Source organism: Eretmochelys imbricata, chromosome 11, assembly GCF_965152235.1.
Source record: "Eretmochelys imbricata isolate rEreImb1 chromosome 11, rEreImb1.hap1, whole genome shotgun sequence".
Lineage (NCBI taxonomy): Eukaryota > Metazoa > Chordata > Testudines > Cheloniidae > Eretmochelys > Eretmochelys imbricata.
Window position 1 is genome coordinate 65,461,359 of NC_135582.1, and position 26,893 is coordinate 65,488,251.

The 26,893-nt window shown below is 44.6% G+C and overlaps 1 protein-coding gene across 1 annotated transcript in view; it reads left to right on the forward strand.

Annotated features, from left to right (window-relative positions):
* CPS1 (carbamoyl-phosphate synthase 1) overlaps window positions 1–26,893 on the forward strand; it is a 123,907-nt gene that overhangs the window by 66,869 nt on the left and 30,145 nt on the right. Inside the window, exons 22-26 of the mRNA XM_077829747.1 lie at window positions 11,401–11,542; window positions 13,551–13,616; window positions 15,135–15,198; window positions 19,161–19,342; window positions 26,140–26,334. Coding sequence (XP_077685873.1) covers window positions 11,401–11,542; window positions 13,551–13,616; window positions 15,135–15,198; window positions 19,161–19,342; window positions 26,140–26,334 — 649 coding nt within the window. The remainder of the gene's footprint in view (window positions 1–11,400; window positions 11,543–13,550; window positions 13,617–15,134; window positions 15,199–19,160; window positions 19,343–26,139; window positions 26,335–26,893) is intronic.

Sequence of the window (26,893 nt, forward strand, 5' to 3'; positions counted from 1 at the left end):
TGGCAGAGCCAGGAATAGAATGAGTCACAATCCAGCGCTCTATCCACTGAACCTTAGACATGGATTCACAGCCAAACTTTGTGGCTCTGGACAGCCTGTGATCTGCATGTTTCTAAAGTCACACAGAAAGGGAGGTGAGTGTTTTATACACAAATATATTGCTATATCGTATAACCCTAGGCCTCACGTCTGAGTGAGATGAACTCAACGCAGGACCTAAGAGAAGGGTAAAGGCAGTTTTATGTCATCTTTGAGCTTCCTTGGGCCAGCCAAGGACAGGTTCAGCTCCCCTGCTTCCCCCAATCAGTGCAAGTTAGAGCAATCTCATGCCAGCTGTTAGCCACCAAATGGCTGTTCCACCAGCCAGTAGTTGCCAGAGCATAGCAGTCATCTGTCTATGCCCTCTTCCCCCGCCACCAGCCATGCTTCATACACCAAGGTCTGCAAGGGGAAGATACCGTAGAGATTCCCTCTTGTTGGGGAAATCCTCAGGCGTCCAGCTCCATCGGCTCGCCAAGTGGTGCAGTGGGGCTGAGGACGTGGCCCTATATTTACATGCACACAGAGACAGGGAATATATTGAGAGGATACATACCCAAGGATGGTGAAATAATGGATTGTATCGTGCTAGATATGGCAGAATAACTGAGCACGGCTAGCTTTTGAGAAGCAAGAAACCCCTTTCCAGGTGGGGAGGATAGAAACGTGAGTCACGTGACCGAGGAAGTTGCAGCGCTCTGTAGTATGGCAAAGAAAGGGAGGCAGGGGTTAGCCTGAGTGCCGCTCCATTAGGTTAAGCAGCATTCCCCTTTGGAACTCAGTTTGCTTATCTGTTGCTTTAGCTGCATAGCAGCAGCATATGTCGCCGACTCAATACCTAGCTAGCCCGGGGCTCAGCTGGGTAATACAGGTCTCTTCATGTTGCACTTCTGTTGCCGAGGTACAGTGTCTGGGCACCACTCTTCCCCTTCCTTATTTCTCGTATTATGCCCCTGGCTTCCCATAAGGCTTGCACGGTTGGCTTGGCTTGAGAAGAATCCACAGCGGAGGGGCTGGTTGAGGGCAGGCAGAGGGAGTGCTGCCTACCCAATGTTTTCAGGGGTTCACAGGCTGAACCACCACGCACAAAAACCAAGGGGGAGAGCAGGAAAAGGAAAGGAATTGGGTGTTTGCTGCTGTGTGTCCCCATCCCCACCCAACAGCCAGTGCCCCCACCATCCTGTCTACTGTGCCCTGTCCACGTGCACCTTACACTCTGTCTCCCTCATTACCCTCCTGTCTCCGCCCTGCACGGGTGCTCTCACCTGATCTGCCACTGCCATTATGTCTCCATTTGCCTCCTTTGTTTCCCTGGCACACTTCTTCCCAGTCCTCTAAGCATCTGCCCTTCCCCTGCCCTGTTTCTACTGTAGGTGTCGTGCAGCATTGCCATTACACTGCTACATTATTAGCCATACAGCCAACAACTGAGCTGCAAAGTACATGACTGGCCTGCTCCTGCAAGTCCCACATCAGTCCATGACCTCACACTTCTTGCCATAAAAGGGAAGCAATACACGGAATTGGTAATGGATCAGTGCAGTTTAAAAGCTTTGTATCAGTCCTGATGGGCTAGATTCTCCATGGTGTCCATTAGCACAGCTTCACTGACTTCAGTACATCTAAGTTGATTTATATCAGCAGAGGATGAGGGCCAATGTGCATAGAATCGTAGAATATCAGGGTTGGAAGGGACCTCAGGAGGTCATCTAGTCCAACCCCCTGCTCAAAGCAGGACCAATCCCCAACTAAATCATCCCAGCCAGGGCTTTGTCAAGCCTGACCTTAAAAACCTCTATGGAAGGAGATTCCACCACCTCCCTAGGTAATCCATTCCAGTGCTTCACCACCCTCCTAGTGAAAAAGATTTTCCTAATATCCAATGTAAACCTCTCCCAGGTGAGACCATTACTCCTTGTTCTGTCATCTGATACCACTGAGAACAGTTTAGATCCATCCTCTTTGGAACCCACTTTTGGAACCCAGTTTGGAACCCACCTGAAAGCAGCTATGAAATCCCCCCTGATTCTTCTCTTCTGCAGACTAAATAATTCTAGTTCCCTCAGCCTCTCCTCATAAGTCATGTGCTCTCGCCCCCTAATAATTTTTATTGCCCTCTGCTGAACTCTTTCCAATTTTTCCACATCCTTCTTGTAGCGTGGGGCCCAAAACTGGACACAGTACTCCAGATGAGGCCTCATCAATGCTGAATAGAGGGGAATGATCACGTCCCTCGATCTGCTGGCAATGCTCCTACTTATACAGCCCAAAATGCCATTAGCCTTCCTGGCAACAAGGGTACACTGTTGACTCATATCCAGCTTCTCATCCACTGTAACCCCTAGGTCCTTTTCTGCCCAACTGCTACCTAGCCACTAGGTCCCTAGTCTGTAGCAGTGCATGGGATTCTTCCATCCTAAGTGTAGGACTCTGCACTTGTCCTTGTTGAACCTCATTGGATTTATTTTGGCTCAATCCTCTAATTTGTCTAGGTCCCTCTGTATCCTATCCCTACCCTCCAGCATATCTACCACCCCTCCCAGTTTAGTGTCATCTGCAAACTTGCTGAGGGTGCAGTCCACGCCATCCTCCAGATCATTAATGAAAATATTGAACAAAACCGGCCCCAGGACCGACCCTTGGGGCTCTCCATTTGATACCGGCTGCCAACCAGACATGGAGCCATTGATCACTACCCGTTGAGCCCGATGATCTAGCCAGCTTTCTATCCACCTTATAGTCCATTCATCCAGTCCATGCTTCTTTAACTTCCTGGCAAGAATACTGTGGGAGACCATATCAAATGGTTTGCTAAAGTCAAGGAATAACACTTCCACTGCTTTCCCCTCATCCACATAGCCAGTTATCTCATCATAGAAGGCAATTAGGTTAGTCAGGCATGACTTGCCCTTGGTGAATCTAATCAAACACTCCCAAGGAACTGGGGAGGTGGGAGAGCGAAACCAAAGAAAGCAACATGTAAAAAGAGTCTATCCTGGTGCATTATGCTGAAGACATGCAGGAGTTGGGTCTGTACAGGGCCTTTATGTCTGTTGGGTCTTCTAGGTGCCTCTGTGGTACAACTAATCAACAATAACTTAGTGATTTGTTGTAAATGATCGCTTACTGTGTGTCATTACGGAGCCAGAAAAGGTTATCATCTTTGGTAGAGCATTTATATCGTGAACCCAGTCATGGAATTGTTCTGAGTGGTTACAATATGAGAAATGGAGAGCACACAGCTTGGTTTCCAAAGCCCATGTTGAGTTTACAGGGCAGGCCGTTGGAAAAATCCAACTGTGTATGTTTGTAACAATACTTTGCTCTCCTGTTGCTCTGTCCATGTTACTATAGGCTCCATTTAGTAGGAACAGCGTACGCCAAATGCTATTAACTGTAGATATGATGACAGCTCAGGGTGAAAATTTTCAAAAGCACTTAAAGGACGTGGGAGCACAAGGCCCTTTGAAAGTCAACAGGACTCAGGCTTCTAAATTATTTAAACTCCTCTGAAAATCCCATTCTGGTTACCTAGCTGCTTGATCAGTGCCTGCAATTAATTGTACTCAACATTACTTGTGAGCCCAAAATGGGGGGAGGGGGCGGATTTGAAAATCAGACCCATCACATCCTGAGTCACATTCTCAGCTGGTGCATATCCGAGTTGCTTCAGGAGTGGCGCGGATTTACACCTGCCAAGGATCTGGCTCTCTGTCAATACCAACAGGATTACTTTTATTGTCCGATGAAATTTTTTTTCAGAACCGTAAAAGACTTTCAAAGGGACACTGGTAGGTCAGCAACCACCTGTTTAAATCAACTGCTGTGTCTGAGTTATTAATAAGTAGAAAGAGGTGACGATTTTCTCATGGCAGTTTCCTTGGAACTGTTCCCCATTTCATTGTGGGTGGTTTCGTGGCACTGAGGAATTTCATGGCGCTGATATCGTCGGTTTGAAATGTGACCTTCCGCATCCCCTTTTTTCATTTGAAATGTCGGGGTCGTGAAGTTTCGCATGGAAGTGACAATGGCATTCTGTGCGGTGTTGGAACAGAGAAGGGGTGTGTTGTGCCGGGGTGAGCCATGCCACACAGGTTCTTACAGGAGCTGGTGTATTTTCTAGGTCCTTATTTCCGATAGCAGTTTATTATAATATTGGTATTCCAGTAGAGTCTCCTTGGGCCTCACTAAGTTGAAACAGGAATGAATTCAGGTAAGTTCTACGGCCTGTGTTATACAGGAGGTCAGACGAGATGATTGCATTGGTCCCATCCAGCCACAGAATCTGTGAAAAGATGCTAGTTGCTGTACATACATATAGTAAGAAATCTTGCCCTGTGCAGAGCTTACAGCTAAATGGTCCAGGATGACAAAAGGTGGGAGAGGGAGTATTGTGATCCCTGTTTTACAGATGAGGAACGATGGCCCAAAGTGATTAAGTGATGTGCCCAAGGTCACACGAGGAGTCTGTGTCAGAGCAAAGAATTAAACCCAGATCTGTGCTCTCATCGCCAGGTCATTCTTTCTCTTTGATTAATTTTACTTGGAAAGGTACAGCTGTGCTATTAATGCCAGCAGACCGTGATGACACAAGTTTGATAATATGCTGATCAATGACTTGCGTTTGATAATATGCTGATCAATGACTTGTACTGAGATGCTGGGGATATTTAGGATTTGTCACTGGACATCTGCATGCTCTCACGAGTGAGAATTAGCAAATGTGACCTTCTATGACACAGATCTTCTCATACACAGAGTGGGCAAGTGTGATTCTGAATGTAGATCTTGTAGCTTGTAATCAGACACAGAATAGCACACACTGGGCAGCAGAGAGGGCCAGCCCCAGAGAAGCATTTTTAACAAGACTCTGCTCAGTGGCTTCTAGAAGTCAACAGAAAATTATTTATTGAGACTCCCTTTCCCAGGCTAATGTCCTTGGGACTGCAAATGGTGTGTTTTGAAAATGGCTTTCTGGAAGCCTGACTTGATTTCCAAACACACTGCAGAGAAGTATCTGCAAAATACAGCAGCTGAAATTAAAGTTTAGCTCCAGCATTCAGAATCTGAGGCAGTGCAAAGGAAAGAGATCAAAGGGCCGTCAATAAACCATATTCATTCTAAGTAGGTGTCATAAAATGGATTTTTGTGGCCTCTTCAGATATGAAATTTGTCTGCAGTTTGCAGACATGTGGCTAACCTGTTCCCTAGCTAGACAGGTGAGAGGTCATAGGTCACACCCTCACTGGTGTGTATTGGAGTAGCTTCACTGAAGTTCAAGGACTCTGCACTGATTTATATCAGCTGAAGATCTGGCCCCAACAGAACTATTTAGAAAGAATGTATGAAGGCCCGAGTATGCCCCTTTCCTCTCCGACTGCATCTGCAGGGATGGAAGCCAGTGGGGCAAATGTTTGACTCGGTAAGTGAGATGAGTATAGGCTGCATGATGTACACTGATTCAGCAGACCTAACAGTCGTGCTTTGCGCTGGATGTCATGGGAGAGAGATTTAATTTGTGTTACAAAGGCGTCGTAAATAAATTTGTGGTTCACACTTTCCTCCAAAGCCCTGAATACTTGTATCACTTGGATGTGAATCCCCATCTCGACACACTAGTGTCTGCATGCTATGTATAGAATAATCCATATTGTATCAGTCCATCGGTATGTATCAGTCCATCCCTTACCTGGGGAAGAAGATGGCGTTTGAAATAGTGACTGCAATCCATTTCTTTGCTGTGTATTTGCCTGCATTGCTCCTGCAGCTCATCAACTTCATCCTAGATGTGAACCATCTAGGTCTAAGGAAATAATGGGAGGTTCACATTACTTAAATCAGTGAGATTTACTGGGCCTGGGTGCTGAGCCTTAAAGATGTAGATCCAGAGAGAGACAATTGAGAGAGTGAGATTTGTTGGTTTATGTCTCCCGCCTCCCTAAATGTTCCTGACATTTTGTCCATCATCTCGTGCTTTTCTTGGGAGGAAAATAAGTAACTTTTGAAGTTATTTGAAGGAAGAGGCAAGGAGACAAACAATTTTTATACTGATCTCATGCTTGTAATTACAGCTTATTCTAAATCTTGTGAAATGTCAAACAATCAAGGAAACAGATCTGAACCTTGGAAGAACGGCGAGGGAGGGCAGTCGGGAATATGCCTTTTGCCCAGTATGCCAGTCTAAAATCAAGCAGCAGGACTGCTAACCCTGTCAAGCCCAGTGTTCATGTTAGCTAGTGACTCAGGCCCCAATTCAGGACTGCATTCCTTTTTTAGGGCAAAATTTAACCATGTGATTAAGTCCCAAAGGTGCTATCTTGTATGGGGATGGACTTAAACCTTCTCTGCTTCCCTGACACAGGGTCCAAGTTTGGAATTTTACATGTATTCTACCCTTGATACTCATCCCATTTCCAAAGCTCTGCCTCCAATAACTGCATGGCTCATTTTCGCATTAGAGCTAGTGCTTTCTCAAGACACGTTTGTTTAGCATTACTTTTGGGATGGCGGATCAGACGAAAGCTGGTCAAGTGTAAGAGAGGATCGTACTGAAGCATGCAGGCTCCCTGGGTAATTGCAATTCTGCAAGCGTTGCTAGAGTCAGTTAATAGATTTCCCCAGTTTCTCTGTGCCAGGTGAAAATTTCCCATTAAGGGGAATTTATTCCATTTCCTTTTATCATTTATTATTGAAGACGAAGCGTGAGTGGATGGCTTTTCAAAGATGACAGGGTAGAATTTTAAACAAAAACAACAACAGAAAATTCACACTGGAAGCTGAAAAGAGAGCGAGCGAGAGAGAGAGAGTGGACAAAGGCTTATATAGTTTATAAACTGCAAAATACACAGGAGATTTAGGTTTGTGGGAAGAGAGCTGCGCTGTGTAACTATTAAATGATTATGGCAGTGTGTAAAAAGTCTGATTGTCTGCTATGAAGCTCTAAAACTTCAAACTGTCATTTGGTGAAAGATAATACTGGGAAAGAGAATGTTATAAAAGTCTAGAATCGCTGCCACTTTATCTGTTGTTGTTTCAGGCTTGGTTACAAAATGGTGAGGTTTAATCTTTGGAAGATTTTTTTGCCCTTGATCTATGGAATAAGGAAAACCTCCAGGTAAAAAGGGAGGCCAGGAAGTCCCATTGGTGGGTGACCAGATGGGGAGTCAGCAACCGACCTGCATTTTCTATCTTCTCCTGGTTTTAACTCACTCTAGCATCTTCTCCAAATCACTTGGGGTTTTCCAAAGTGCTCAGCATTGGCCTAACTCTGCCCCCATTGACTTCAGTCAGTGATTGGAGAGACTGTAGGCTAGAGTTTCCCAGTGAGGGACTGGGAGGAGAGTAAGGTGAATGTTGAGCACTTTGGAAAACCACATCCTTAATCTGGCTGTGCCTCAGTGTCACCATCTGTTATATGGGTATGATATGACGAACCCATCTTTGCCAAGCTCTTTGAAATCCTCAAATGTAATTTCATTTATAAGTGCTAAGCTTTATTTTTATTAAAACATAATCTATCTAAACATAACTGTATCTTTCTGTCACAATGTGGATTCAGATCTGGGTTTCCAAACACCTAAAGTTCAGAGCAGTTTGGATTCAGGGTCTAGTTCAGGGGTAGGCAACCTATGGCACACGTGGCAAAGGTGGCACACGAGCTGATTTTCAGTGGTACTCACACTGCCCGGGTCCTGGCCAAAGGCCGGGGGGGGCTCTGCATTTTAATTTAATTTTAAATGAAGTTTCCTAAACATTTTAAAAACCTTATTTACTTTACATACAACAATAGTTTAGTTATATATTATAGACTTACAGAAAGAGACCTTCTAAAAATGTTACAATGCATTACTGGCACGTGAAACCTTAAATTAGAGTGAGTAAATGAAGACTCGGCACACCACTTCTGAATGGCTGCCGACCCCTGGTCTAGTTCAACCCATTTTAAAGACGGTGGGCTAGATCCTCAGCTGGTGTGACAGAATCTGGCTTAGGGGCTGTTTGCAAAGTTCTCATCTGGACCCAGATTTCAACCACCTCCCAATATTTGTGGGGGGGAGGGTGTTTTAACTCAGGGTATTAGCACATGCCCACTTTTAGGGTAAAATTTTGGCCCCAATGAAGTCAGTGATAAAACGTCTATTAACCTGAATGGTGTGAGGATACCACCCATCTCTCTCTGTATCCACTTACTATACATACTCTCCTTTGTATACTACGTATACTCAGTAAGGCATGAAGACGTGAGAAAACACGACATTCATTTTGCCTTGTTGAACACTGTCTGATATGAGGCTCTCATGGCATCTTGCTTATTAACTACACTGAAATCCCTTTTCATCGCTAGTCCCCCGGAAGTGATATCTCTTCAGAGCACCCCAAAATGGGGTTCTAAAGATGATAAGAAAAGATACTATCTCATTCCCCACAGGTACGGCAAATTAGCTAGTCACTCATGTCATCCCGCGCAAAATTAGTCATCTTCTTGTTTGACGAATAAGAGTTCAACCCTTGTCTAAGTCACTAGCCCAGGGCTAATGAGTCATGTCTTCAGATTTACAGGCTTGTTTATTTTTTTTGGGGGGGGGTATCATTATGATGAGATATAAAAAAAGCTGAATTGAAGCAAGCTGCAAATGAAGGCAATTTTCTTTCTCTGTCAGTAATCAAATGGCAGCCCGCCCCGTGTCTTCTGGAGACAGCAGAGAGAGCATGCAGCAACCAGCTCATTTTCTTGGGGTCAGGTCCACTCACTCATACTTAGGTAACACAGAATCTAAGCGATGAATCAAACTCAGATGTGTCCTCGCTAATTGCTAGTGAGGCTGGGCGTCTGTTTTGCCAGAGAAGAGACAGACGTTTTTGGCCCTCTTCCCTTCTGGGAAAGCATTACAGCCTTGCGTGTCTGTGCGACTTCATGGGCACATGAAATATTAAGCTACTGCCCCAAGAATTTCTGTTTGCATACACACAAATGGGTCTTAAGCCTGAATCCAGCAGTGCCATATGCAGATCTTGCTGTATGGCCTGCCCTTCCGCTGAAAGCAATGGGGATGCTTAGGAAATGGAACTAGCCCAAAGTGAACCAATGAGTATTGCACTGGAGAGGGAAGATAATCTAGGGGAAATTGGACCTTAATAAATCCATTGAGATGCAGCAGTGGTGGGTCATTCCCTGGGAATTTTCTATGCATATGGGACCAAATCCAAACCCAGTAAAGTCAATGGGAGTCTTTCCATTAACATCAGTGGGTGTTGGATCAGGCCCTGTCTCTCTCGACACTAGGAAACAATAGTGTTCTACAGTGAGAAATAAGGAGAGGAGTATTAGCAGACTTTGAAGGATATAAGGTGGTATTCCCGTGCTCGGCCCTCTGCCAGCAAGACAGAGCCCCCAAGCTCTACTTTCACTATGGAATGAATTTCTCACTGTAACTCTAATGTGTAGCATTTATACCACACATTTCATCTTTAAAGCTATGCAAATATTAACTAGCGAATCCCAACTCCCTTATGAGACAGGTATGTCATATTATCACCACATTGCAGATGGGGAAACTGAGGAAGTGAGATGTGGCTTTGGGCAAGTAACAAATGGCGTAAGGCCCAGATCTTTCAAGGCACATAGGTGCCAAACTCTCATTGAAATACTTAAGTGTCTGATCAGGGATTAGAATCCAAACCATGGGCTTTGACTCTCCTGTGACTTGCACCTGTTTTTTATCAGTCAGACTCCAATGGAGTGAATTGAGCAGCTTGTTATTTAAACCGGTGTGAGTGACAAATCCAGTCCAATGCCTTTCTGCTTTCGGAAGCATTCCAGTAAATGAGACTTCCCGCCTCTCTTCCCCCTCAGATAACACAGTGATATTTATTTAAAAATACTACAAAGCCAAGGACAATAATTCAAAAGCTCTGATTTAGGAAAATAGCTTATTTGTTAATCATTTCCTCTTTCCTGATTCAGTGCTTGCTTGCATATAAAATATTGATTTATTGGGCAAGCAAGGATGCTCTTGGCAATGAATATGGAAACAGAAGTGCTGATAAAAGTATGTAGGCTTTTTTATGGTTTGCAAAAGCTTAGCTTAGAAAAGGTAGCTTAGAAACCAGAGAGAGAATAGAAGCTTTACCACAGCAACAGATAGAGGCAAAGAAAGAAACATAAGCTGATAGAGGAGGGAGAAAAATGGGAATGGAGATTAAAAATGAAAAAAGAGAGCTGGCAAGACACATGCAGTTCAGCTGGGGATGTGCAGAGGTGGCCAGAGCATAGGGGTACCAAAATATGTGATGTTTGAAAAGGTACCAAAATATGTGATGTTTGAAAAGAGCAAAAAAGGAGAGAGAAGAATTAAACCTAGGGGATGCTGAGAAATCTTGTTGAAATTAAATATGAAATAATGAATGGGATACAGAAGGTAAATCGGGTGTGCCTGTTTATCATCTTTCTTAATGCAAGAAGGAAGAGAAGTTCAGTGAAAAGGAACACATTTGAAATTGACAGAAGAAAATGTTTACCTCGGCATATTAGCCTGTGGAACTCGTCATCACTTGATAGCATGGAGGCTAAATGTTTAGCTAAGGACTCGCCATTTTATATATCTAGGATGAGTGATTGTTTAAAGGTATATAGACTATCATGCTTCAGGGTATAAATCAACCGTGGACTGATGGGTTAGGAGAAAATTCCATTGGTGAGTAGGTTATACCATAACTACCTCCTTCAAGGTGTTTGCACGTTCTTCTCGATCATCTGGTGCTGACCACTGTCAGAGACAGGACTCTGGGCTAGACAGACTTTGGGTCTGATTCAGTCTGGCAATTCCTATGTTTTTAAATTTACAGTGGGAGAAAAAAAGACAAACCAGAGTGAAGTTGGTGGTAGAATCGGGTGTGGGTGGGAGATTTTGGATACCCTGAACCTGAAGATGGGGAACAGGCACCTGTGAGATATCTGTTCCGTTAATATTGTGCTGGACTGGCTTTGTGTGTATGAGTGTGATGTGGCCCTCTAGTGGCTTGCCGGCTGAGGGGATGGGGTTATTAGCTAGGGGAGCTGTCCTTTAGTTCAGAATGGTGCTTTTGCTGCTGAAAGAAAAGGGTTTGAATCCCAGCCGCCCAGATGTGCATATGTGCTTTATCGAGTAGTTGTCTGCAGGGGACATACAGAGGTAGTCTCTTGTGTGTAAGACAAGGATTTGATGGCTTAGTGTTAGCTGAGCCCATCTCTTCTCCTCCGTCTTCCCTGTAAACACACATGGTCCAGCAGCGGCCATCTCTGGGTACCACATGGCAGACACAGATTCACACATGCTCATCTGTTACCGTAAAGGACTGTGTGTGTCTTATATTTAATCCCAGTGAGTCAATTCCAGAAGAAACAATGAGGAGGGCCAAACAGATCGGCTTCTCAGATAAGCAGATTGGGAAATGCCTTGGAGTGACTGAGGCCCAGACCCGGGAGCTGAGGCTGAAGAAGAACATAAAGCCTTCAGTGAAACAGGTACAGTATGAAGCATGTCTGCTTTGGCAACACTGCCGTTGGGTTGGGGGTCTGGGGACCTGTGATGATGGAGGAGACATGAGGTTAATAGGCTGGTAGGAACAATATAGGAAAGCAAGCTCCACTGAAGTCAAGAGGAGTTTTGGCATTGACTTTAATGGAGTCAAGATTTTACCTTTCTATCTTATTCTCCCCCAGCTCTTGGTTCTGTTCTGCAGCCCTTAATGCAGCAGCTGGCAACAGTGGAAGGAAAGTGAGAATACAATTCCTTTCTCAGCCCCCAAAGAGAGAGACACTTCTTTTGAGTGGCCTGGGTTGAAACCTTGCCCTATAGCTGCAGTAAAATGCGAAAGGCTGAAAGCACCACTGCTAACCCACCGCCTTGTGACCGTGAAAAGTATAGCTAGCTTGTTTGCTCTTGGTAGTAACTTTTTAGAGGGAAATGCTTTATTTTAAGTGTCCCATCATTAAGGGTTCGTTTGGTATTCATTGTGATAGCACTGAACATAATGAGTTCATCTGGTATTCATGACGATGTCATAAGTGCTCCATAGGTGTTCCATTGTCATTTCGCCTTTCGTTTAAGGGATGCTGATACTCAAGTGCTAGCAGCTGGTTTTTGTCCTTAGAAAAAAAATCATTGAATGTTCTTGAAAGTGCTTGGAGGGCCCATCTGCATCCGTAGGCCCAAATCCAGATGCCAAATATCCTTTTGCTCCCCAGCTGGTGTTTTCCTTTCTTGTCCTCACCTGGTCTAGGCAAACTTGCCAAGTCTTGCAAATACATTCCATAATAATAGTAATGAATGGCAGACACTTATATGGTGCTAATAACATACAGTCATATTATTCATTCCTCACTAGTGTTTGGGCAGCCGATGGGTATTCATGAAAATATTTAATAATCTAGAAAATTTCTTGAGTTTTAGCATGTAAAATTCATCCCGGCAGTGCTTTATTGGTATTCCCTGTTCATTATGCTCCTTGTTTCAGCTATCCATTCTGGTAGCTGTAACAACAGCACATGACTTATGGATCGTCAACCGTATGCTATGTAGAACGAGAGGGAAACAGTTGATGGAAATAGTTTGTGAACCACCCACAGTCTGAAAATTATTCCTCCAGGCTGTCTGGTGAATATCTACATGCAAAAAATACACTGGAAGAAACTAACCAAGGGAGGGGCTACATTATAACAACTGCTAGTGAATATTTCTACCATCCGTAGTCATGATGATCCTCAAGAACAGAGTGTTTGTGCTCACTGTGGAAGTGAGAGTGACTAATTCTTTCAGAGGCAGCCGGCAGATCAGCAATAAGAACAGAAAAGCACCCCAAGGTCCCTGGTGAACTTGGTGAGGGCAGTTAGAGTGCAGTGGAGCCTCAAAGTTGGAGAAGAACTACGGTAGTGGAGGGTGCGTCAGGATAAGTGGAACTGGAGGCAGTGGGCCGATGTTCTGTGGGGGGCTGTTGTCGACAGGACATCAGTGGAACAGGAAGAGGAGTTAGGCTGGATGCAATGCGCAGGGTTTAATAAAGTGTTCCACTTAACCTGCATTTAGCTTCATTCTGTGCTAATGAAACAGATGGCAGCACAAGATTCACCCATGGAGGAGAAGTAAAGATAGTTAGAAGGAGAGGGGAGTGCAGAGGGACAAGAGGATGGATTTACCATGGAAAATGTCTCTGGACCACGATGCCTTTCCCTAAAGGAGCTTGGCAGCGTGCATGCATAGGCAGTGTGGGAGGGAAAGCTGGCGTGTGGAGGGAGCAGTGTGAGAGGGAAACAAAGGAGTCTCATGTGGAGGAGAGGATTGACTTGAAAGCTAGGGACACAAGGGAAGGAAGTCAGACAGTGAAAGAAGGGCATCAGAACTGCTAATTTACCTTCTCTTTCTGCGAGGGAGTGGCTGGAAAGCAGCAAGCGAGTGGCTGGATAGAAATGCAAAATGGGAAACAAAAGAAAAAAAATCTTGCACCTGTTGATTCATAATGTTCCCCCTTTACAGATTGACACACTGGCAGCAGAATACCCTGCAGTAACGAACTACCTCTATGTCACATACAACGGGGAGGTAGGTGGTGTCAAATGCTACAGTATAGCCTCAGCATATTCTAATGTCTCTCCTTCTTCCATGGTTAGATTCTCTAGAGACCTGTCAGTTAATTCTCATTTTCTATAGCTGGTAACTGTTTCAGATGGCATTATGCATAGTCCCATTTGAGCAGGGCTGGAACATTCTTCTTCCTAAACATTTACTCGGTGCATTAATTGGAAGGTCCTCTACTGACAGCACTTGAGCGCTCTCACTGCAGAATGGGCATAGCGTGCACTCCAACAGTGACAGCTTCCCCACAACGCCCCACCAATGTGCCTCAGTCCTTAGACCCGCTGTGGGGGAGTGGATCCATATCTTATTATCCAGGGGCTATTCAATCTTTGGCTTCTCTGCTGAATCTGCCAATCAGGGGGCCATCAGGATCCTTGTCGCTGGCTGTTTTGTGATGCAGACAACCACTGTTCCCTCTAAGCTGTTCGCGTGTGCACACAGATCCTAAACCCTGCGCACACAGCGAAACAGGGCGTGCACAAAAATTTGCACTGAAGCACAAAAATTTTGCACAGAAGACATTTTTTGTGCACATGGCCTGTCAAAAATTGGCACAGAAGAAATTTTTTGGGCACACGGCCTGTCAAAAATTAGAGGGAACGCTGCAGACAACCCATCCCTGAGAAATTAGGCCCACCAATCCATTGGCCACTGAATATCCTGCATGATGGAAATCTTTATGAAAACTATGGGCTATTCATAGCTACCCTAGCTTTACTCGGTCATGTAACTGTTAGGAAAATAGCAAAGGAAACGTTAGCTCCCTAGTAGTCTGAACTGTGACTGCAATGTGTGGTAAATACTTCCAGAGAAATAGAATATGTCAAGTCATTCTGTCAAACCGGCATAACCCTTTCCTCATTAGCTGTCTATCTTATTTTTCACTTCCACATCTTCCACTGAAGACTTTATCCCCTTGCTCCTCCTCAGGGGATTTTCTCTTTTTCCTTCTCCCTCAAATTTCCTCTTTGTAGCCGGCTTCCTTGAGTGAAAGGCCATGCACAGACATAAACCCGGGTCTCTTGTGCTGTAGCATCAAGTGCCAAGCACAGGTGCTCTGGGCTGACCACAGGATAGGAAGGGTCTCTTACTGTTATTTTGTTGTATGGTGCCTTCTGTGGGGCTTCTTCCTGCACTTGTGAGTCACCTTTTCAGGTTGTTAGCAGCAAATCATTATAATTTAAGAAAGAATCCTACACTGAATAATGGGACTGACATTTGTTCTTCCGAAACTGTAGAGATCCACATCGACCATAGTACTTAAGGCCAGCAGAATCTGAGGGCCTCGTCCCATTGAGGTATAACTCCACTGACTTGAATGGAGTTTTGCCTGATTTACACTGCAGTAAATGAGATCAGACTCGAGCGCTGGGTGCCTTGCTTTTGGATATGGGCTGAGCATTAGAAATGTTTTGTTCTCATAAACGCAGAGTAAGGGCTGCTGGGTATAGCTCCTCATGACTTCTCTCCCTTCTTCCTTAGGAGAATGATGTAAAATTTGATGACCATGGAATGATGGTGTTGGGCTGTGGACCGTATCACATAGGTAAATCTGTCCCCCTTCCACACTAAAGCCATCCTGGGAATTCTTGTGGTTCATTTGATACTCTTTTCAATGGTAACAAAACCTGCAAGGACACAGTATATAGCATGTGAATTCCAAATACAGAGCTTGCCTTTTCCATTTGCTTGGGGACTTCATTTCATGCTCTGGAAATAAAAAAGGAGCCTTCTTGTTATTGTTCAGCTGTAACTGGATCATAACACCTATCGATGATTTCCATGGAGATGTTTTTTATTTCTTATTTGCAGCTAACATTAAGGCTCTTGGAATTTAGTATCTTGTATCCAAATTCATTGCTGTTACACCTAGGATAGTTTGAATGCACGTGCGCCAGCTGATAAATCCTTATTTATGCTGATGATAGTATATGGTTGTGTTCAGCCCCTTCTTGTTTGGAGGATTAAGTGTGCTGTTTCAGTAGACCACTGTGATAATAATAGAAAAATACTTGTTTTTTGTAATTCTTTGAGCTGGGCCAATAGCTTGCAGTGAGTAACTTGGTAATTTTCACCACTTCTTCTGTTGATGAATTGTCCCTGAACAGCTTGCAATTATTAACATTTATTCCCTATTCAGAAATATTTGCTGTGCAATGTTTGGTCTATAAGTCATTCACAAGAAGTTTGCTGAAAGCCGTCAATATCTGAAATTCAGACTATGTTGATTAGTTTTGTTCGGACATGCAAGTCACATCGTATGTTTCAGGTCCCTGATTCGAGGATCATAGCTCTTCAAATCAGGTTTACAATGTGAATATTCAGATGAATGAAATCAGAATTAATTCTCCAGGAGTATTCTCTTTTATTTGCTGTATCTATGAGCATTCCTGTCAGTAAACATATTAGCAGAAAGTAAACACAAAAGGGCTGCAATGTTGTTGAACAATTCAAGCAAATATTTGAGGAAACTATTTTGCAGTATTCACCTAGAACTAGTTATTATTTTGGATAAAGAGCATGGTCCTGACCTTGATCCTCTATGTTTTGTCATTTAGAAAAAAGCATGATCATCTCCAGTAAAAGCAAAGGAAAGCTTAAAGCATGGGGATGCAGGGACTGATTACTTGCACTTCTGAATACCTTTTCCTAGTGCAATCAATGACTGAGGTGGTAGTTTCTTCTTTACTAATCCTTGGAAGGCAGTTTTGTAGTTTCATACGCTGTCTCTCGTAAAATCAAAGAGAAGTTGTAATTCAGTGAGATCCATCTAGATTTCTCTACATTCTTATATTTGCAGGACTAGAACTGGTCAAAAATGGGAAGAGTGTGTCTGTGAAAATTTCAGAATTGTTTCCATTTCTCTTGATTTAAAATGGATCAATCTCCTGTTTCTTTCACAGACATTTCTACAATATTTGAAATTGAAATTTCAAATCAAAACTTTTGTAAAGATAATTAAAAAATGTTCCCCAAACCCACATTTTCTTCTCGACAGCTGGTTTTTAGATAAACCAGAATTGTCGATAATGATTTCAGTACATCTTTGTATCAAAATATTGGGAAACATTTCTCAGAAAATTTTGTGAAAAAACAAAATATTGATAATGCCAACAATTTTACACAGGAAGTTTGTTTTAAAATAAAGGCCATTTTTGATGGGAAAAAGCTTTCTGTTTAGAAACTGTGGACCTGTTCTGTGCAAGATAATTGTGACAACATGCACAAGTCAAGAGTAATTAAAAACGACTAGGTTATATTGTGTATTTTTAAACAGTGCCCATGCTCCTAAACTTTTGTTTGTCTTGTTGTCATTTTGATAAATATAAGGTGCCAAATTAAGATATGATGTAAACTGGCACAAATACATTGACTGTCTGCTTACACTAGTGGACCTCTTCACGGGTGTTTATCAGTATTACTAATTGGCTGCAGGCCCTCTGCAGCTGGACATGGCAATTCCTGGATGTGCCCGCAATATACTTGCACACATTCTGCGATTTTCCGGGTTTAAATCCAATACATTGAAATGCTGACCACAAATGACATTCATGTCTCAAAATTGGGCTTCCTGTAAATGTAAGGACACTTGAATAATTGAAATTCAATTAAAATGGCTGATGACGTTTCGGTGACCTCTGTTGGAAAGGTCCAGTACCAATTTGGGGATTTTTTTCTATACTCAACAGCCCACAATGAATGAATGAAACATGCAGTTCACTCAAGATTCTAGCTTGAGAGGAACGTGGAAATTTAATTGTGTGTCCATCAGTGAGTGACCTGTATGTTACTAGATATTGTGGAAAGAGCAATTCTGTGCTGTTTGAATTTCGTACAGAACTTGTAACACAATTATATATAAAATAACCATACATATAGTTAACAATCGTGTAACTCAGGTTGAGTTCAAGCTCTTTTTGAATAGATCATAAGCATACCAATCTTACGATGTTCCTTAAATTTGAAGACACATCTTTCTCTGTTTATGATGAACCACTTACACATTGTAGCTCAGAAATGTATATAATACTAGCCACTGGACATCACAGGCATGCTTCTTCATTGACCTGCGTCTTATTTAGTCATTAACACTATAGGGCAGAGTTGCTGTAAAACAGGGGTAGGCAAACTGCAGCCCAGAGGTCACATCTGGCCCACCAGATGTTTTAATCTGGCCCTCGAGCTCCCACTGGGGAGCGGGGTAAGGGGCTTGTCCTGCTCCATGGGGCTCCTGGAAGCGGTGGCATGTCCCCCCTCCGCCTCCTAAACGTAGGGACAGCCAAGGGGCTCTGCACGCTGCCCCCACCCCAAGCGCCGTCCCTGCAGCTCCCATTGGCCAGGAACTGCTGTCAATGGGAGCTGCAAGGACGGTGCCCATGGACAGGGCAGCGCGCAGAGGTGCCTGGCTGCGCCACCACATAGGAGCTGCAGAGGGAACATGCCGCTGCTTCTGGGAGCTGCTTGAGGTAAGCGCCGCCCGGAGCCTGCACCCCTGACTCCCTTCTGCACCCCAACCCCCTGCCCCAGCCCTGATCCCCCTCCTGCCCTCCAAACCCCTCGGTCCCAGCCTGAAGCACCCTCCTGCACCCACTACCCCTCATCCCCAGCCCCACCCCAGAGCCCACACCCCCAGCCAGAGTCCTCACCCCCTCCCAGACCCCAACCCCCATTTCATGAGCATTCATGGCCCGCCATGCAATTTCCATACCCAGATGTGGGCCTCGGCCCAAAAAGTTTGCCCACCCCTGCTGTAAAATGTTCCCATTCTAATTTGACTACATGAGGTGCAAGCCAATGGAAAATCAGACTTACTGTCTGTTAACTAAACAACATGTAAACTAAAAGTGTTCTGCTCTCTAGACTTGTGCTTTTCACCCTGTGGTCCGTGGACCCCTGGGGGTCTGCAGACTACGTTTAAGATTTCCAAAGGGGTCCGCATCTCCATTAGAAATTTGTCAGGGGTCCACACATGGAAAAAAGGTTGCAAACCACTGAGCTAGGGGGGAAGAAACAAACACACACTCTCCTTATCATTTTGCTTTTTCTTTCAAACAGTATCTTTGTAGATATAAGCTTTTCCTCCTCTTTATAGCACTTCTGTACTTTATGGAATAAATGATAAATCACAACTAATACTGCCCAGTGAAGTTAGGCACCTCCTAGCTTATGCCTCTTGGCTTAAAGGCTCTCCAGACAAAGTGCGTGTATTGGAAAGCAGCAGCAGTTGGCCATTTAAGACGGACAAGTGTACCTGCATGCATGCTGTCAGACAGACATGATGGAGGCCTGTCTTTCCTGAGCAGCTGAGCCAATGCACATGTTACGCTTGAGAACCTATATTTAAGGGCTCGTACCCTTACCATGCAAGGGCAGTTAGATTTCTTGGCCTGACCTGACAAGTGATGTTGTTCTTTTCCTTTAAGCGTGGCTGCCATAAGTGTTTGTCTGTACTCCCTGCTGTTACTGCATTCTTCTCCCTCTTACTCTTCTTGTTCTTCCTCCTGACAGGCAGCAGCGTGGAGTTTGATTGGTGTGCTGTCTCCAGCATCCGCACGCTGCGTCAGCTGGGCTACAAGACCGCTGTGGTGAATTGCAACCCAGAGACAGTGAGCACAGATTTTGATGAGTGTGACAGACTGTACTTCGAGGAGCTGTCATTGGAGAGGATCCTGGACATCTACCAACACGAGGTAAAGGAAAAGAAATCTAAGCAGCAACAACAAAAAGCCCCTAAAGCAGACCAAACTTCTCAACATTCATCTCCCTTGCTGATTTGGCTGGGGTGCTTTTAGACCCATTTTGCGCACCGTTGCTGTTCCTAGCAGACTGTTCAATAACGCCAAATAAATATTAAGTGATTTTGCAAAGGTGACATATGATGCAATATTTACAAGCAGATTTAATTTGTTGCACAGTCATTTATTGCCCACATTTTTCTGCTTTTGCAGTTCTGAGCCTTAGTTCCCAAATCTGCAAGCATTTAGGCACATGCTTAACTTGAAGCACATGGAACGACTCACATGCTTAAAGCTAAAGTGAACTGAAGTGCTTTCAGGTCAGACCTTATAGTATAGTGGTTACATGCTGGATGATTTCCAAAGGTGGGGCTGGCGGGTGGCAGGCAGGCAGGCCGTGAGGAAGGAGGTAGGGAATGCAAATGACAGTTGTGTGTGCAGTGAGAGTTGGGCCAATAATGTAGTGCAGGGATTCCTAACCGGGGAGTCGCAAACATGTGTCGGGAGGTCGCAACCACCCTGCCCTTCCCATATTACTAAATAGAGGGGAGGGAGTCCATTTTGCAGAAGGGTCATGACTAGATGGGGGAGGGATTTGGCGGGATGGAGGTCTGGAAAAGGTCTCAGTCCCAATATGGAAAAGCTTGAGAGCCACTGGCATAGTGTTTGTATTCCACAGATTTCAGAGTAACAGCCGTGTTAGTCCAATGAAGTGAGCTGTAGCTCACGAAAGCTCATGCTCAAATAAATTGGTTAGTCTCTAAGGTGCCACAAGTACTCCTTTTCTTTTTGTATTCCACAGATGTGGACTTCATGATTGAGATTTTCAAATGAGCCTAGGGGAATTATGCACTGAAGCCTTGTTGAAATTTGGTGGGAGTTGGCTGCCTAACTCCCTTAAGCAACTTTGCAAACCCCAGCCTATGCAATGGCTGTGGTTTATTTTGATATTTTCCGGACTCTCTTTTCAATATGTAACGAGTTGTTTCAACTGTTGTTTTGCAAATGGAAGCAGGTTTCTAAGGATATTATTGTAGCTTGGCCATTTTCTGATGGTACATTAAAAACAAGAAAAAAGCCAATCAGACCTATAATGCTGTTTACTTGTTCTTGGAAGCCATTCTCGAAAATGCAATCTGTGTCCATCTTCAGAATGGCTTTTCGTGGCATGGACAGATCCATTTACCTTCTCGCTCCTTTCTACTTCCTATAAAGTGTTGGTAAAAACACAGACAGTAGTTGAAAAGCACAGATTCTGGATAGACTGTTGCAAATTGTGATTCCGCTCATCAGACTGTCAGCACAGTTCTGCTCACTTGAAAAGTTTGCATGTGGTTCATCTAAATAAGCATCTAAACTCAGTTGCTTAACCAAAACTGAAGCTCTGAACCTTGAGTGTGGGGAAAATTAGTCTGACAGCCTGTCAGAGAAATAATGCTGATGAAACACAGCACATATTAACAGCAGGATCAAAGAGAAGGTAGAGACGGGTAATGAGGGAGAAAATGCTCATTTAAACACAAATAGCTTTGGTAATTAGCAACTAAGGGTAAGAAAATGCACATGAAGAGAATAATGGATTTATATTGAAATCTGGTTTATCTGTAAATTCCCCCCAACAGGATAGTTCTTTGTGGGTCTGAATTTATACTTCTTGGTCCAGATTCTGACCCGGGTTTCGCTGACAGGTGCAGTGTCTGTCCCTGCATGGTCTGGGACGTTCTGTGGCACCTGGTGTTGCAGCTGGAGTCTGAACCGAAGTATGAGGTGGGGCTGGATGTATTGTGTAAAACTAAGACTGCTTCACTGCTCTGACTTCATTATTTGGTTGTTACTGTGTTTCCTTCATTATTCGGTTGTTACCATGTTTACTTCGTCCTAATGAAGTGACTGTAATTAAGTGAAAGAGGGATTAATGGATTTTGGGGAGATGTGAGAAGCAGTTAAAATGGGGTAGGTAAAGGATTTCCTTATTAGACTTATTTCTTTCATGTGTTGAAGTCAGACCCCTAAGGGCACCTCTATAGCGTGATGCTGAAGTATCCAGCTGGGTAACCCTCATTTGCTCTGTATAATTGTCTCTACATATTTTAAATTGCTTGCTGGTTTAGAGTCTACTGTACAGACTTTAGATTGGGTTCCATGCAGTATCAACATGGGCTGTTTGATGTTTGCTAGGGAGATGTTAAAACCATTCAGGTTATTAGGCAAATGTCGGATTATGTTATTGAACATATCCTAACAGTGATGATGATTGATCCTTCGCTCTTAACTAGTGCTTTTCCTCAGTAGACCTCAACATTCTTCACAAAGGAGGACAGGGTCATTATCCCCATTTTACAGATGGGGAAATTGAGGCACAGAGTGGTGAAGTGCCTTTCCCATCATCTCCCAACAGGGCAGTGACAGATAGTAGAATAGAACTCAGGTCTCCTGTAATGCATAGTTTAACATATACCCCTTGCTACATTATATTATTTTAAAAAGCAATGGGCCAAATGCTTGCAAATGTCCATTAAAGTCAATGCTTGAGGAAAGATTAAATAAAAATGAGGGAGCAATTTTGCAACACTAAACCTAACTGGTCCTGCAAATACTCACCCTCGTAGTTAACTTTAAGCACAGGAATAGTCCCATTAACTTCTGCCAGGATCCTGGGCAAAGGTAGGCAGGACTAGTGGCAGAAGCTTGGGAGCCAGGACCTGTAGACAGGGTTCAGAGCCAGTATCAGCATCAAGAGTCAAGCTGAGGGTCAAGCCAGAGTTTGAGTCAGGAGTCAAGCCAAGGGTCAGAGCTGGAGACAGAGTCAGGGATCAGGCTGAGGGTCAATACCAGCTATCAGGGGCCATGTTGGGGCTTTAGGGGTTCATCAGGAGTCAAAATGCAAGTCAGAGCCCAGGTCAGTACTAGGAGCTTGGAAATAGAGAAGCAGGGCAGTTGTGGTAGCTAGCTAGAGGTCTTCATTGTTGCCTGGACGCTTCTATGGTCTTCTATTGGATCAAGGAGCCAGATCGCTCAGTCAGTCAAGGATCACTCAGTTATATCAAAAGAGGGAAAACTTCTCGTGGCATGCAACCTCTGTGGATTGGGGGTCTCATGGAAAGGCCAGGTTACAGCTGCTGCCAGGCAGTAGCGTGGGGAGGTTGGTTGCCTGGTAGCTCTTCAGCCTGGGTTTAAGTCCTGCCAATCCTTATAGTCTTTGGACACAACTCTGAACTCTGCCACACACACTCGTTCTGTTAAACTAAAGGAAGGGATGAGAGTGAGAGAGCACGGCAGGCCTAACGGAGTGTCAACATTGCAGCCACGGGGCAGTGAAGCTGTGGCAGTGTGCACTTCAGTGTGTGCCAGCCACGCGAGGTCCAGGTGGGCTTGTCCAGGTGCTGGAGTCTGGGCTACCACAGCTTCGCTGCTCCCGTCCCCGAGCAAGCTAGATTAAAGCTAGCTCAGACATGTCTCCAGGACCGGCAGTCACACCCCACGACTGCCGTGGAGACAGACCCTAACAGTTACCGTTTGGAGCACCGTAATTGGCCATGAACGTATGGGATTTTCTATTGAAAATTTAGATGGCAGACAATGATTTTTTTTAAAAAATTCCTGTTGCCAGATTTATTGGGTTCTTGTTCCCAGCAGAGCTGCTACTTCTTTTTAATACCTGGCTGTTTAAGGGTCTCTTCCTATCCTTTATCAAGCTCCCAGGATTATTCCAAAGCATTTCACAAAACTAAAGGAGGCTCTCTGGTACAATTTTAATGGTCTAAATTTGTTTTCAAGCTCTGTGAAAAAGAAATCCCAACTCTGTTACTAATGGCGTAAAAACAAGGGGGAAATGAAAAGAGAGATTTTATTATAAACGGGATAAAATCTTCATGAAATTATGGAATGACCACGTACCTTTAAAATAAGTACTATCCAAGTTGTTGTTTGGTTCACTTTAGAATTAAAATATCACTGAAGATAAATTGGTATGTGACACAGCCCATTGTCCTTCACGCGTGTTGGTCTGCAGTACAGTGTTGTTCTTAGCTGGTCAGTGCAATATTCTTTTAGTAAGCATAGCCCTTGTAAAATACAACAGTGTTCTCAGTGGCTTATCACTGAGGGTTAACTCGCAGCCCATGCGTCTTCTGGGGGTGGAACTCCTATGACCTCTGTTGTCTGCTTGGGCAGCCCATCTTCTCCAGTGCTCCTGGGGTTGGAGTCCAAGATACCATCCCCAATATGTAGCAGTGCAATGTTGTGTTTTTATAGATGAGATGTATATGCCAGTCCACTAGCCGCAAATGGAGATACGCTGAGTGAGAGCATATCTACATGAGCACTTAGGCAAGGCAAGCTGTGGTGTAAATCTACTGTGCTCCAGCACGCCACGCACTAAGTGTGCGTATGGACCCCGCTGATGCCCACTACCTCAGTGCGCACCAGGAAACTTTTAGTGCGCATCAGCAGAGTCCCCACGGACACCTAGCAGGCGGCATGCTGAAGTGCTGTAGATTTATAGCCCAGCTTGCTGCATAGTACGTGCTGGTGTAGGCATGGCCTGAGGCTGTTATACAGAGAGACAGAAAAGAAGCAAAAGCGAGAATGTTTGATGGAAGGCTGGATGTTAAAACAAATTTAGGATTAATGAACATGTGTTTTGATCATGCAATGTAAGCATGGTTTGGCTGGGCGATGAAAATGGGAAATATCGATCCAGTGCCATAGGGTGATGGTAAGGAACTGCTGGGAAGCTGGAGGTGCTCTCTTTTGGATGAGACATATAACCAAGGGCCTTATCACTGCTGGACATTACACATCCCGTGGGACTTTTCATAAGGGTGGGGGTGATCAGCTCCAGTGGCTTGGCAAAACTTCAGGTTAGATCATTACATCCTTTCAACCTAACTCTCCTTGAGCTGGGTTTCGCTCCGTCTTAAATTTGCGTGTATTGGTTTCAAAAGCCTTTGATCCCAGAAATGGCTGCATGTCAGAAATGGATGACATGATCTCTGTATATAGTTTGTATATTTCTGCACGCGCATTGTAAAAAGCTCTCCTGCCCTTTGAGTTGAAAGGTGCTGTGTAAAGGTGCTATATAATGAATCTATATTAGAGGAGGAAATAACCACATTGCAATTAAACAAATATAAGCAGGGTTTGTATTATTAAAATTCCCCTGGCATTTTATTGCCTATTTGTTTTCAGAGTCCCTTCCACACTGGGCATACAAGACTTCAATCCTCTTTTCCCTTAAATCCCTCATTAAAACGTAACTCTTCAGCAAAGCCCGTCAGCGCTCACTCATGTCAGTAAAAATCCACTCACCAATTAAAACAGATTTGATACTCTCAAAGACAGAGCCAACCTCCAGATCATCCTATGTCTTGTGTGTTTGATTGATTCTCTCTGTCTGATAGAGGGGGGTCAAATATTGCAAAATAGTGTTTGAAAATGCTCACTTGATTCTAAACACTTGTGAATTCAGCCATATTTTGGGCCTGAGTCTCCTTAATGCTGAGCCTTACAAAACTCTGGCAGTGTAAACAGCTTTAAGTTAGGCCTACATTCACTAATAATTTGAGAATGTGGGGAAAAAGGCTAAATTTATCCGAATAATTGACTCACATCAGATCATTTGATTGATTCCACTGTCTAGTTAGATAGAATGTATTATCATTTGTGTTGTCAAGCAATGAGCATGCTGCTAGCACTTATAAGAGAGGCTAGATCCCTGCTGCTCAACCTGCAGCCAGCGGCCACTTGCGGCCCAGTCCTCACCCAGCTGCGGCCCAATCTGCACCCAGCTGCGGCCCATGTGACATCCTCAGGGCCATAACTAGGGCAGGGCGGAAGGGGCACCTGTCTCAGATGCAGAGCTGGTGGGTGGGTGTGTGCTAAAATGGGTTGGTGCATGATCGGGCCCAGCGGCATCAGCCTCCACAGCAGGATCCAGCCCAGCAGCATCGGCAGGAGGCCAGGGTGCTCAGTGCCCTCCCACCCTGCAAGATCGTGGATCCTGTGCCCCCAGCTTGAGCAGGCTCCCCGGCACTAGGACTGCAGCAGCTATGTGCAGCTGCGGTAGAAGAGCAGCGGGCGTGGGGGGGATATGGAGAGGGGGTAGGGCCGTGACGGGCCCGGGGAGAGGGGTTCAGGGGCCTTCACCTTGACTCCTGCGTGATGTTCTGGTCTCCCCATCTCAGAAAAGATATCTCAGAAGTGGAAAAGATACAGAGAAAGGCAACAAAAATCATTAGGGGTACAAAACAGCTTCCATATGGGGAGAGGTTAAATAGACTGGGGCTGTTCAGCATGGAAAAGAGACAACGAAGGGGGGTATGAGAGAGCTCTATAAAATTGTGAACGATATGGAGGAAAGTGAATAGAGAAGTGTGATTGACTCGTTCACATAACATAAGAACTAGGGGTCACCCAATGGAAGTAATAGGCAGCAGGTTTAAAACACACATAAGGAAGTATTTCTTCACACAACGCACAGTGAACCTGTGGAACTCTTTGCCTTGACCTGCTAACACATCTGAAAGCCGCGAACCACCTTGTCTTCACTAGGATTTGAACTCATGTTAGCAAGAGGCACGCTGAATCGTAGTTTGCTTCCTGGGGTGCTCCTGGATCAGCCAGGATATGCACAGCCCCTTGCGCAGGCAGATTGTAATGTAACCTCTTAACGCACTTTAAATATCAACAGCAGGTGACAAATGGTTAAATGGCTTTATCTCTGACCACCCTTTCCCTCTCTCTGCCCTCAGGAATGTGCTGGCTGCATTATCTCTGTCGGAGGGCAAATCCCCAATAACCTGGCAGTGCCATTGTACAAGAACGGAGTTAAGATCATGGGCACTAACCCTATGCAGATTGACCGAGCAGAAGACCGCTCCGTATTCTCAGCTGTTCTGGATGAGCTGAATGTGGCTCAGGCGCCCTGGAAGGCTGTTAGCACTTTGGTACGTTGGGGCGGAGAGAATGCAAGGGACGGGTTTTTTAGGACTTTCTCCTTGAGTGGCATAGCTTACAGGTTACTTTCGAGTGCTTTAGCAGTCATTGCATCTGGGTTCAGTAAGCACCATACCGCCAGGATTTGTGAACTGCTTCACTCCCACTTTCTGTTGTGCAGTTGGATGAATTCTTATACTGCAGCCCTGGTCTTCTGGTCTGGCCAAGCAGTGCCCCGTGGAAGATGGGAGGATGTTGTTGGAGATGAGAGGGGAAGGTGACTTTAAACCACCGTTATATGCCCCTGATCCTGAGGCCCTGGCATGAATTAGAGCAACCACAGGGCTGCTCTGACTTACCCTGAGCTGTCTATGCCCCCTCCAAAATGTTGTTATAGCGACTGAGGATTGCCAGAGAGTAGGGACTTCTCAACAATGCCCCTTTTCCCTGGACAAACTCTCTTCACTGAGAGCTGGAGGGGTGACATAGCAGATGCTATGGCAGCTCCAAAGCATTTAAGGATTGCTGCATCGCTGGAGCAACATGAAGAATCCAAAGCAGAGCAGAGGA